General features: G+C 35.7%; 1 protein-coding gene and 1 long non-coding RNA gene across 4 annotated transcripts in view; both read right to left on the bottom strand.

The window, feature by feature from the left end:
• Positions 1-2042: 2042 nt before the first annotated feature.
• On the bottom strand, positions 2043-7532 carry LOC140138129 (uncharacterized). Its single transcript, XR_011856945.1, has 2 exons — positions 2274-7532; positions 2043-2216 (listed from the first exon to the last, which is right to left on the bottom strand). It is a non-coding gene; the product is annotated as an uncharacterized lncRNA (long non-coding RNA).
• A 1329-nt stretch (positions 7533-8861) lies between these two features.
• LOC140138125 (rho family-interacting cell polarization regulator 2-like) overlaps positions 8862-14034 on the bottom strand; it is a 67893-nt gene continuing 62720 nt past the window's right edge. For all 3 annotated transcript variants that reach the window (XM_072160048.1, XM_072160050.1, XM_072160051.1), the window contains exons 15-21: positions 13824-13956; positions 13124-13282; positions 12554-12703; positions 11597-11793; positions 11038-11121; positions 9912-10002; positions 8862-9409 (exon numbers count right to left, since the gene is read on the bottom strand). In XM_072160048.1, coding sequence (XP_072016149.1) covers positions 9300-9409; positions 9912-10002; positions 11038-11121; positions 11597-11793; positions 12554-12703; positions 13124-13282; positions 13824-13956 — 924 coding nt within the window. In that variant the 3' untranslated portion in view covers positions 8862-9299. The remainder of the gene's footprint in view (positions 9410-9911; positions 10003-11037; positions 11122-11596; positions 11794-12553; positions 12704-13123; positions 13283-13823; positions 13957-14034) is intronic.

Raw genomic sequence — 14034 nt, 5'->3', positions numbered from 1 at the left:
AAGCTGCATGTTTGGCCAGACTCATCCTCTGGTTTGCATGCAAATTTTTTGCTGCAAGTAGACCTTGGCGATAAAATATTCAAGTAGAATTGGGTTCAAATCAAGGTAACTATGTTTCTGATTTTCATTTTCATGCTTGGCAGGCAGCAAATATCGAGGGAATGCCCCATGGAATGCATTTATTTGTCAAAAAATGGAAACACCCTCCTTTAATAATTTATTGTGTTGAAAATTTAAAAAAATGTTGTCATTATGTTTTTATTAGAGAAAACAAAACAAAAAATCACAGAGAATCATAACAACAGCTGCAAAAGTATAATGTTGAAAATAAAATACTGAGTATATAGGAGCGTGGTGAATATTCGAGAGTGACAAATTTGGGCCAGTGCATAGAGCTATAATAGGATGGCAACATGCTAGTAATGGGTATCATCACAATTATTTGTCTGCTCTGTAAATTGTAATATTTTTAAATAAATATAAATTTGTAAGGTCTTGAAGAATGCACTTTTTACCAAAAGCAATTCTTCAGGCACAATCATTTAGACAACAGTATTTCCCAGCAAACACAATCTTACAAAAACTGTTTTATAAGTTAAATGTTGGGTTATTAAAAGATTAGGAAAATGTATTAAAACGTACTACCATATTCATTCCATTAACCACCCAGGGTGCTTACATTGCTTAGGCCAACAAAAAGGTCCAAAATATTCATCCATCATCATCAGTGTGTCATGTTTCAGACCATGATTCAGATTTGCATAGGCAGTTAATAAACTGATATCAGTTTGTTTGCTTCTTGTAAAGTCACTGGGTGGGCGCTTATAGGGGCATGCGCGGTTAATGGAACAAATATGGTATATCAAAAACAAATGTCATTTAATATTTATTTTATAATAATTTTGGCAAACAATTAAAAAGTTTTCCCATCAGCCTTTGTGCCCTTTTGAAGATGAACAAAATAGTTTTTTGTTTGCTGAGTTGAGATGTTTTATTGCATATGTGCATATACCAGAGTAGCTGTAGAGTAAGTCTATTTGGTTACCATGGTAACTGCTGGAATCATTGTCATGTGACAGAAGATTGATTAATAAATGTGTGAAATATGAGATTTCATTCATGAGTGTCATTTACTGTGTGTGGGCTAGACTAGGTTAACACAGTTGACATAGTTAACATAGTGCAAGAAACTTGTACAAACTCTTTCGGTCATTTTTGTAAGTTGTCCAGGACTTTGTATGAAGGGATGGCTTAGTGATGGCTATTGTTATCGGATAATCGTTTATGATTTTCGATTACATGCGAGTTGTGCAGAGGGTGCAATTTTCGATTATTTACTAATTAATGTTGCCCTTCAGAATACTGAAAACTCAAAATACTGTTTTCTAAAGTTATGTCAAATTGTTTAAAATTTCTATGATTTTTCAAACAAAATTTCTAGTGTTGAGAATTGCAGGCCCTTGTCATTTGATTTGGCATTCAATTTAACAGCCTGCGTACAGATTTTTATCCAAGTGGTGTTTGACAATGAGATTACAGAATTCTTATCAACTATAAAAAGATAAAAGAATATGCTCAGCTGTTCCATTCCATTTTTCAATGAATGAAAATATTCTTACCATTGTACTCAAACATTCTTTATTTGTATGCCAGTGTATGGGATTTTGGAGACAAAATATTCTCTGATTTATGTTGGCATTTCATATTCTCTGATTTTATGTTGGCATTTCCTAGAGTCTTTCACATAGGCAAATATTAAGGGTCCTTTCGCACCGTGCAAGACCGCCTCTTTGTAAATGTGCCTGGATTCGAACCAGGGTCTATCAACTATAGGCGTTTTGTTTTTACGTCAATCGTAACTCTTTTATGAACAAAGTGAGTTATCCCCCCATGGCGGTATACCAACTCCCCTTAAAATCGTTAAATGTTTTGTTTTTCAAATTGCAACTTGAGAATCTGTATGCCTGTTTAAAACCTATTTTGAGAAGTGTAAATACTCACGGAATAAAACTTCAAAATAAAAGATTACAAACCACACATAATAGAGATATGTAATTTTTTTATTAAAATAAAAATATATTACACAAACACTACAGAGTTATGCATAAATGAAAATCATTATTTGCAAAGCACAGTAACAAGTAAGGTAATGGGTTTTATACATGTTACATGATAACATCAGCATGGGACCAGACTGCTCTGGTAGCTTAAAAGACCTACATGTTACATGATAACATCAGCATGGGACCAGACTGCTCTGGTAGCTTAAAGACCACAATATATAAAAGTAAATAAAGTTCTTCGTAAGCCCTTGAAAAATGATATAACTGTACTTGTTCTCAATATTTGTTGTTTTAACCATGTAACTACATTTTTAATTTCCATGATTAATTATTTCAAATGATAGGATTAGTTTTGTAACAACAAATGCGTCAGCCTTTGTGGAATTGATAAAGCCTTGGACTGCGACAAACCGTTTCAAAATGATTGGAACGGAAACTTTGTTTAGATTAATTTTATTTTAATATTTGAAATTATAGTACAGGGATGCCAGTCTCCTGAAGTGACTGCACGAAAAGTCTGAAAAAGTGCGAATTTGGGATATTACCTCAAAATGGGCCAATTTTTTTAAGTGCAGAAATTTGGAGTAACAAAAAGTAGGAAATCGGGTAATTACCTGAAAACTGGCATCCCTGTTGGTAGTTTTATCTTCTCTAAAAATCATGAAAATAGCATCCCTTCCAGAAGTTACATGCTTTTAGAGATATTGATTGAGAGCACCTTTGCAATAAATATATTGAGCAGTGAACCTTTTCAACTTAAATATGAATTTGTTGGCTTCAGATTATCAGATCACATATGCCCCTTTTCTATTAGAATAAAATTACAATTAAATTATACAATTGAAAATATCACAAATCCTGGTTCCAGTCATTTTGATAGTTTGTATTTGCAGCCTGTTTCTATCCAAGTAAAATGGTTTCTATTGATAAATATAAATACAAGGTACAGTTAATCATATGTGATAAATAAATTGTCAGATTGTCAAAAAAATTATTGTAAAGAACAAGGGGTCAGCCAGCACCTGGTAGTACATACGCATGGGGCCATAGGGGCTAACCTCAAAAGGAGCTAATTACTTGTAAAGAACAAGGGGTCAGCCAGCACCGGGGCGTACATAGAAAAGGGGCTAACCTCAAAAAGGAGCAAATTTTCATTCCATTTTTGTAAACCTCACAACCTTCCTAAAGATGCACTGAGAACATATCCCCTATAATTATAATTTAAGAAAGCTGGGATGCACAATTTAATTTTGTTGCTTTGCACTTACATTTAATAATAAAATATCTTTTCAATTTTTTACAATAATACTTATAAAATATGTTACAAGTGGTTCTAATCAACCACAAATCAGAACAGTGATACAGATATAGGTAATCAAGTACAGGTTCTGTCCATATAAGAAGAATGAAAACGGAGGGGGAGATTTTAAAATACACCTTAGCTCAGAGTACTAAGTGCATGATAAAACATACATGTACATTTTTGACTGACCATTTTTGCAAACTTTAGGATAGAAAATTAAGATGGAGAACAAATACCGTAAACGTTCGCCTAATGACGCTATGGGCTCCCTTGACATAACTGGAATTTTAGACACAAACTAAAATTGCCCTCCCATAAAAATTCCACCCGGAAATAAGGGCACATACCCTTAATTCTGGTTGAGATTTTTAGAGGAGGGAGCTCTCTATTTGTATATGAAATTTAATCTTAAGGTAAAGGAGCCCATGTGCACCATTAGGCGAACGTTTACGGTATGTAGCAACAGAAACATATCCTTTAATAAGGTTTCGGGATCGTGCATAGGTAAACTGCACATAAAGCCTTAATACTCAAAATTGAGGTTCAGCACATACATAGTAAGGAAGGAGGAGCAGTAGAATAAAAGGATGAACATTAAATTTCATGATGTGTTCCCATTTTCAAAGGAGCAGCAGTAGAACAAAAGAAGGATCGATGACTTGGGAAACTTACTGATTACTTAGTCCTTATTCATACAGCTTATGACATTTATTATATCATTATTATTTGATAATAATTATACTAAATATAACATGTTTTATTTGGTAAGAAAGGCCACATTCAAAACGAGTCCTCTACTTACAGTTTCATGATAGTTGTGCAAACTGTATGGAACAGTGTATATTACTTGCAACACAATATTATAGAAATTTAGTTCAAAAGTTACCATTCTCAATGTGGCCCTCTATGTGACTATAAAAATGTTAATTACAATCATCATCTCAAGTATTTATACAATCAATCAATGGGCTATTCCAGTTGACATTCATACACCCTCTATGGAAGACATGACCTTCATCTTCCACACAGGGGGTATGAATTCCAAATGGGGTTACCTGAATTGCAGACTCCATTTGAAATCTACAACCCCTTTATGGGAGGGTAAGGTAATGTCTTCCATAGAGGGTGTATGGGTTTCAACTGGAATAGCCCAATGGTGCAAGTAAAGCCTTTACAGCAGTGTCTTAGTTCTGTTACCAAATTTTTATTTTCTGGGATAAATGTGAATGTACAATAAAAGCAGTTGAAAAAGTTTTGTGAACTTAAGAACAGCATAAATTTATAACTCCAAGGCCATAGCAACACCTTAACACCCAGTAAACTGCCTAAATCATTTGCAAGGTCAACAACAAGCAAGTTTGCAAACCTGCAACATGCAGACTTACAACAAGCAGACACATTTGGCAACAAGGATATCAAATATGGAATATAGATCAAAGGAATCAAGGCTGGCTGGAACACATCGGCAGCAAGTATGGAACATTTGGGAATGACACAGACATGGCAGAATGGATTTGCATGAACTGGCAAGGTAACAACAATGCAGACATTTGAATCACTAACTTACTACTCAAGTGACAGTTTGTTTTTTTCTTTTTAACCTGGCGTACTCATTCAGTGGAAAATCCTATTCTTCCTCGAGTCCTTACCAGGCAGTTGCATAAACACATGTTGTATGTCCACCTTTCAGAATCAACTAAATGCAAAACTGCCAAATTGCTGTCGTAGTGCATGTTAGAATATGACCATTGCTAGGTCAACTGGGTCACACTTTCTGTGTTACGAACCACTGATCGAAATGATCACAACACAGCCTATGGCATATCAAAATTTGGAACAGGTGTATGAGCCCAGGCTTGAACCAGTAACCAATGGTTACTAACATGCACTACAACAACGAATAGTAGTAGTGAATGATTCAAATCTGTCAACAATATACTACATCTAGCTCAGCACTAGCTACAGTTTTCAGTTCTATTTGTAAGGTAATGTTACAACAACAGATATATGTACAGCATGATAACTTTTTTGGTCTTCAATATATCAATTATTCCATTAATACCAAACCAGCTGGAAGAATAAGATGTGAGCATTATACAAAGCAATATGAGGGGGAATAAGCTGTACCAATGGACTATTACAGTTGATATCCATACACCCCCTATGGAAGACTAATATCCCACAGGGAGTGTAGATTTCAAATGGGAGTCATCCATTCAGATAACCCCATTAGAGTGGAAAATCAAAGTCATGCCTTCCATAGGGGGTGTGTGTATTTCAACTGGTATAGCACTTTAGTTGATTTGTACAGCACATCTTGTAAAACTACAATTTCAAATTACCTACCAAAATAAAACTGGTATTTGAGTGACCCATAGGACCGCAAAATTTTGAGCAGCTCATTTTTAATATGATAAATGATTTAAATGTTTATTTTTCATAAATCTATGCTCTTTGCCTGGTGCAGTCAGTGACATCAACAAGTCAAGACAACCATTTTGCATATGAATCTATGCAGTGTCTTAAACACACATGAGAGTATGACGGTGTTTTGACTGAATACTTGCAATTTGCATCTCGACCAGGGTTGTAGCCACGGTGGTCGGCAGTAACCAGTACTCAGCCTGACCGAGCGGCACTGAAGGGAATTATAGGTCTTGTCCAGCACTAAAATGACAAATTGTCCTCAAAACAGCTGTCAAATGCCATTGCTGTCAAGAAATTGGCATTCTGATTCAATTTTCTCTTTAATTTTAGCCGGCACTAAAATTTAGCTAGCTACAACCCTGGTCTCGACACAAGACTACACTTGACAAAAAGCATTGTCGTAGGTAAGCACAGCTCCTATTATATACACCGCAGTGAAAGCATATTCAGCCTTTACAATATTTACCCTTTGAAAGATCACATAGATACATACTGGCTGGACAGTTCAAAGCTAAAGTTCAAAGACTATATTAAATAATCTGCTTCAAGATGTTTTTGTAAAAAAAGGCAGAAACATGGAAGGCCATTGAAACATTGTACATTTTTCGAAAAGTACACATTATGTTGATACGAGACGTATATACAGTGCCTTTTGTTGCAGCTTTGGTTCTTAACTCATATACATGTAGATATACATTTTTACATAAGTTTGCAATGTACACCTGTCCATCCATCCAAACAGTATCCAATAAACAATATCTAGCACCAAATAAGTATCATGTGTATTGACCAGAAATCATTCTCATCAAACCTAGGGACACTTTCGTTGGAATTCAATTTTAACTTATGAATTCCGATTGAAGAAAAGAATTTTGAACACAAAAACTGGTGTAGTTCTGGCCAGATTAAGTATAAATTTAAAAAAATACTGAATACTGAAATAGTTGCAGTATCCTGAAGTATGACCAAATGAAATATTCCTGGAATGATTTTAGATCATGTATAAACAAAAGACTCTTTCATCACATTTGAATCATCGGCCTAGATTTCGACGAGAATCAGAGAATCCATTCTCGTTGTGATTCGCGTAAGATTTGGTTGCAAGAATCAACTTCTCTCATTGTATCATACAGTAAGTGCAGTGACTATGATGGATTTTGATTCTCACAAATCAAGATGAAATCTAGCCCCTGAATATTTTGTATTCTCATTTTAAATTCCATACACACCAACCAAGCAAAAGCAGGATGTTACGGAGCAACTTGGACAACATTTGCTCAAAGAGGAGCATGGATCAGCATTTAAGAACCAAATGTAACCAATATACTATCTTGTACACCATACTTGAAAAATGAGTTCCTAAACTCTAAAGACTATTAAATATTTTTTTCCTTATAAATATATGATTGTAGGTTAATTTCTAATGACATTCTGAACATAGAATATTTGTCCTTGTATTCAGAGCAAAAACTGAGTATGTCAACAGATTGTAATAAAACAATTCTGGAGACAAAACTACACCATCATTAAATATCCTTTATGTTTTTCCATGATACAATTACATAATAAATATATTGTTACTTTCATTTTTTTTTCAATTGACTTTCATTATTAATACTGTAATTTTGGAACTTTTGTGCATGGAAGTGGTGAAAATAAGTTCTGAAGCCAACCAAGCAGGGGCGTAGCCAGCTTTCTTGGTCAGGGGGGCAAAATAAAATTATGGGGGCACAGACGAAAAAAATTGCAGTTGCATCATACAATACATAGAGACTGTATGTCTTGAGCTTCCCGAAAAGGGCCTTATTGGGATGATGTGCTGCATGGCGCTAAAAAAATGGTATTTTACACTATTTTAGCCCATTATCCGGCTAAAAAGGGCTTTATTGTTAAAATTTTTGTATTTTACACTATTTTGGCCCTGAATTTTGCTAGAAAAGGGCTCCTTGCCCTTTTCTTTTCCTTTGCCCTCCTGATTTTCTCTCTCATTTTTTTTGTCAGAGGGGCACTTTTTCTTTCATTTTTTGTCAGGGGGGGCACTCTGCAAAATACACATTTCCATGATCATTGCAAATTCTGCACGGAATTACGACAATGGGTACCAAGTGTTCCAAGTACTTTTTTTTCCTTCCAAGATTGTAGTTTAAGGAAAAACAGAATGACTGTGCATAATATACCCTGATTTGTTTTTCTTAATTATACAAGAAAATATAGAAAAGTCACTATCTGATGATGAGGAAAAAACCACAAGGCATACGTAATCATAACGAGGCACTTGCTCATGGAAGAGGGAAGTGTTGCAATTTGTACACTGCATAGATTTGTCTTTGTGAGAAAGAATATGAGGCAGATTTCCCACAACCTTTGCATCTTAAAGGGGCATTTCATGATCCAAGCCTCATCCCCCACTTTTCTAAAAAGGTTGAGATTTTTATACCATCAGAAACCTCTGGCTACAAAATGTTTGTGTGCAAAAATTCTTGCAGGTTCGATCGCTTGGCCAAAATATAACAATTTTGTATTTATGTTCTGTTTAAAGAACAAAATAACAACATAGTGGCCTATGGAGCCGATGATATACACATAATCATGCATAACTCTCGAATGCAAATTGGAATCAAATGAAAATTTGGCAATAAGCATTTTTGGGATATCTTCTGAAACATACCACAAAAAGAGGATGTTAGAACTTAGAATCATGAAATGTTCCTTTAAGTGCCCAAACCCATCATAAGTCATCCAATGTGCTCCATCTGGAGGTGACATGAGTCAACACTACATGTACAATTCTGAGGAAGAACATGTGGACACTAGCAATGTGACTAAATTCAAGCAAAGGGCCCTGAAGGCATGTCTGCTAATGCTAATCCATACACCCCTCTGGAAGACATGACCTTTGTCTTCCACACAGGGAGTGTGAATTTCAAATTGGGGTACCTGAAAGGGTGACTTCATTTAAAATCTACACCCCCTGTGTGGGACATTTAAGGCCACATATTCCATAGGGGGTGTATGGATTTCAACTGGAATAGCCCATTGCCTGACACCTAGAGATAATATGGATACACTCTGAATTCACAAATGCATGCACTGAGCATGATGTAAATGCAAAACAAAGCCATATAGGCCTCACATAAAACATCATCATACATGTGAAATGTCGAAAAGTCACAGACAATGTTGTTATGCTTGCCTCACGGCAACTAACTCCAAACATTTATGATATTTAGTTTACCAACTCATTTAAATTGAAGGGCACACCTTCCTTTTTGGTACTGATAATCTCTACAGGCACTTAGTACAGAATATCGCAGGCCTGTAAGTAATCCAGTGTTTCATATAGATACTCATGAGGGATTTGGGTATCTTGAAATACATTACCAGACTGTCTAAATCTGCCCCTAGAACATTTTTTAGTTGTAGTAAGTGATAGTTATAATCATGTTTTTGAAACAACTATTGATACACATATATACCATGGTAACTTAGTGATACTTAGTGACTTATTATAATTCTGTAGTTTGCAAAGGTGTTCCTGATGACTCTATTGGATAGGGTGGGTAGTCTCCGTACGATGCAAATGAGATTGTCTCATACGCCAACCGACCTTTCTCACCTGTATCAAATAAGTAGACAAAATAAGTTTGAAGTGAGCATCAAGTTCACAAATACCAGTAAAGCCTGTATATAAATATCACAGCATAAAAATTCCACGTTAAAATGCTCTAGTTTCAACAATGGGGTGTGTGGGGGTGTGTAGGTATGTGATTGTGTGTTTTGCATTACTTCTGAGGACCAAGGACCTTGGGATTACCGAGGACCTAAACATGTGTCCTTGCTACGTATGTCCTCGTTAATCGGCAAACAATTGGGTCTTATACTACGCCCTCTATATGTCACATCCTTGAGAGCATTAATCATTTTAAAACTTGTTTGGTATTATTGACTTTTTGAGGACTTGGCATGGCAACACACCGACACACCGAGGACATTTGGACCTGTAAAAATTTCGTCATTTTTCAGGTCCTCAGAAATATTAGTAATGCACAGGGTTGTGTATGCGTGCATGTGGCACTGCACACTCACACCTTTTACGGCCTTTGAGTTTAATCACTTACCAAAAGCCATCAATGCCACCTTTGCTGTTGTTTTCACGTCATCTACATCACATCGTAATAAATACACAAGCTGATCCAAAGCCTCTGTAGCCTGTAGAAATACACAAGTACATAGGTTAATCATCAAGGAAAAATCCACAGATTGCCAATAATGCTAATCATACCCCAACTTGCTACCATATCTCGGCCCTGATTTGGTAAAACGATCTAACTTGAAATTTGGACATTTTGAGATAAATCCATATCTTGGGTAATGTGAGGGTGTTCTTTCCATTGGTGATATCCTCAAATCACCACCATGCTTCATTTTGAAGATAACAGAACCTATCTTGACACCTTTTTGTCACTTTCCGTGTATTTAATATGGTAAAATGACCTATCTCAAAGTTAGATCATTTTACCGCATTAGCCAAGACCCTAGGGAGCGCCAGACAAAGCCTAACACATTAATGATAACACGGCAAAACAACCTATCTCAAGATAGATCATTTTACCAAATAAATGAGTCTCGCTATGTTTATTTTTGTTACAAGGTAAAACAACGTAAAAGAATCTAACTCCCTAAAAATGGTTGTTATTTCAAAATTACTCAACCAAATTAGCCAAATGTTTGCAAATAAAAAGATTTTTATATTTTCTAAGATATTAGATGTGTTTGATAATTGATTTTATTCAAAAAGAAAAACGTCATATGTTTAAACTTAAAAGCTCTTTTTCTCAAAACAGCGATTTTCAAGTTAGATCATTTTACCAAATCAGGGCCGATCTATTCATTCTTGATTTGAATGGTGCCGTAAGGTGCTCAAAACACTTCTATTTATCGTAAAGCAGAGTGTCCTGATTGACAGCTTTACATGATGGCTTGAATGTTGCAACCATTGGTATGCTGATATGTAAAACAAGAAAACTATCATGACCTTGACCCCTGCAATTTAGTTACCAATCTGTGAACTCAATAATCTATGGACACACTCATAAATTCCTAAACGTTTCCAAAATTCTTCAACCAGAGACAAATCATATCAGTCTTCTTGATATCAGATGTTTTGGCAACATCAACCACAATTGAAAAAGCAATAGCTGGGCATTGTTGATATCTCATGAATAAGGCTTTCTTTCATCTTACCTGCATTGCTGCTAGTGCTGCACACCCTGCTTGCCTTAATGATTGGTCCCTTTCTTCAAGACACTCCAGATATACAGTGATTACCTGAGTCACAAACACACAAAATATAGGGAAAAAGAAGTTAAAAAAAGTTTGAAAAAAAGGGGAACAAACTGTCAACAGTTTGAAAAACATCAATTTCTTTCATTCTTGTTACAAAATTAAAAATATTAAATAAAAATATACTTGCAACCAGCGGAGAACAATCTAGTACAGCTGTATTACATTTCATTTTATAGAACCACTAGCCCTCATTATCACATGAGGAAGGATTTGACAGATTTGTGGGCTATTCCATTTGAAATCCATACACCCCTATGGAAGACATGGCCTTAATCTCCTACACAAGGGCTGTAGATTTCAAATGGAGTCACCAATTCAGGTAATCCCATTTGAAATTCACACTCCCTGTGTGGAACACTAAGGTCATGTCTTTCATAAGAGGGTGCATGGATTTCAACTAGAAACGGCCTATTAATCTCTTGGAACATCTCGGAATGATATATGTCAATCCACATACCTTTTGCCTGATACTACTCTCTGCCGATATGGATTCATAGTACATGCGCACCCCTGTTTGTACGGTGGCGCTGTCTTCAAGCAGCAGCAGACTCAGCGCTCTCAGGTTTCCTGTTGGCAACATGGTTCCTTTGGGGATCTTCTTCACCATCTTAGGAAGATCTGGGTTGCCAGGCTCTAAACTTGCTGTCAATTCAACTGTCATAGAAAAAGATTAAATTTATAAATTTGGAAGTGCTTCAATTTAACCTAAATTTAAAGACATGGTTAAGTATGTTACTATATGTTATAATATCTTCAGACCTGATTATGGAATTATTTTTTCTTTTCTTTTTTAATGTTTGCCTCTTTGTTATGCCCATATCATACTAAGCAAGGAGCGTAGCATTTTAATGATATATTTCCATCGTTTGCCGGAAACGTGACTGACGATATATCTATCAGATGTCACTAGCATGTCCTACTATCAAATCGCAACCAGCTAACTTCAAAGCATCTTTTAACAAGTCAAAATGACATTTCATGTTATGTTATGCCATAAAATGCTGTTAAATATAAAGAGTTTTAATTACTTTTATAACCTATACCCTACAAAAAAATCTATCAGTCAAATTTGACATTAGCACCGAAAACAAGTGCTACCAAACACAGAAGCGCGACGGCATCGCATGTGCATTGCTATAACGCTTAGTGTATACATGCACACACAAATAAGTCAATGTAGAGCATATCTGTGATAAACACCATTTTCCAGGAGTCTTTGTGAAATATTCAGGCAATCAAACTCTTTGATTGGATTGCACTTGCTGCTATTCAGAAGCTTTTGAATGAGATTTAAGGTGTTCTCAGTAAGCAAATCACAGGTGTCCCTTTACATAGGATTTCAGATTTGTCACCATATAAAATGTATACCACTCTCATAATTAAAGACAAAGAGGGCGCTGTACTGTTCACTTACATTCTTTGGTAAGGTCGTTAATAAATTTCTCTGGATGCCTCCTCTCATCCTCAGCAAAGAATGTAATGTACTGGAAGAGTGTGATGACCGTCTTAGCACTGAGCAGATCCACTGGCCTGTCCACCAGACGATGACATAAACTCTCAAATACTACAAACAAAATGATATTAATGAAATGTTAGTGATGTAGGAAAGAATTGAGACATTAATTAGCATCTTGTGTTTATGTGAGGATCTCTTGTACCAAGTTTTAAAGATGATGAAATTTAAATTATGTACCAAAACATAAGCTTGTCTGATGATAGGCCTACATGGTTCAATTATATGTATTTTCAAGCCATAAGGAAATTGCTATGCAATATTTTTTTATTCATGTATTTATGGTTTAAAAACCAGCAGAAGCTGAAAGACAATGGCCTCACGAAGCAATTACATCAATATAGATCAATTCATTAAAGACAGAAAATCATTGAACTTAAGAATCCAATCTGCTGAACTGACCACAGACAAAGGTCTGTTTTAATAAATGCATTTAATAAATGCTAATCCAAAGTAAGCCAATCTACTCACCATTATCAGCAATATCTGGATGATCTGTCCGTAATTTAGCACCAAATTTGACATCAAGTTGTAGCAAGAAATCATCTGCTTTAACAAGGAGTACATCCTTCCCTGTAGATTGTTCCCAGAACTCAAGTAGTGGCAAGTTTAATTTCAGATCAGGTAATACTGGAAAAAGATTATACAATAGGATCAAATTACATCAGATTTTTCACACATAAATGAAAGTAAACATTCTGTTGATTCACACAACATTCATCTATTTCAGACTACGGACATAGTTACTACAAAATAACCATCAAATTTTCTCCAGGTGTCCTGCTTCCTCTCACTCTCATCATTTTCCACTCTCCCCTTAATATGTTAGTTCATTCCTCTCGGTCTGTCAGCCCATCTGTCCACCCTTTTCTCTCTACCTCTAGTGATGCAAGCAGCTTTTACATAAAATGTCTGATATTGGTCAAACCTGTTTTAGTTAGGTACCCAATTTTAGGAAACTGCCTGAAACATCAGAATGCTGGAAAATACCCCTGTACCTCTAGATCCCTAAGGCAAATGTCAATATCTGTTCTAATCCTCTCTGATCACAGTTTATTTCTCTATCCTACTTCCATGTTTCCCTGCTTTCCCTATCCTTTCTTCCTCCCTCCCATTCGCATCTCTCTTATACATCTCACTTGTTCTCAGTATAACATTAATACCGTCTTACTTTCATCAGGAGCTGTAACTTCCATCTTAGTAACACATAGTGTAATCAGCTGCTCAATAATCACTGCTTGCTTGTGTAGCTTCTCTAATGCATTGGTCTCCTTCAGCTTCAATGGACCAAAAGCACCTAAATGCTGCATTGTGACAAATTCATATCAAAATAATTAGTCATTAAGTCCAAATTGAATAATTCTGAATGTCAATTATAAATT

This window comes from Amphiura filiformis, chromosome 17 (assembly GCF_039555335.1).
Source record: "Amphiura filiformis chromosome 17, Afil_fr2py, whole genome shotgun sequence".
Taxonomy (NCBI): Eukaryota; Metazoa; Echinodermata; class Ophiuroidea; order Amphilepidida; family Amphiuridae; genus Amphiura; species Amphiura filiformis.
The sequence above is the reverse complement of the archived record's forward strand: the minus strand, read 5'-3'. Positions and strand labels throughout refer to the sequence as shown.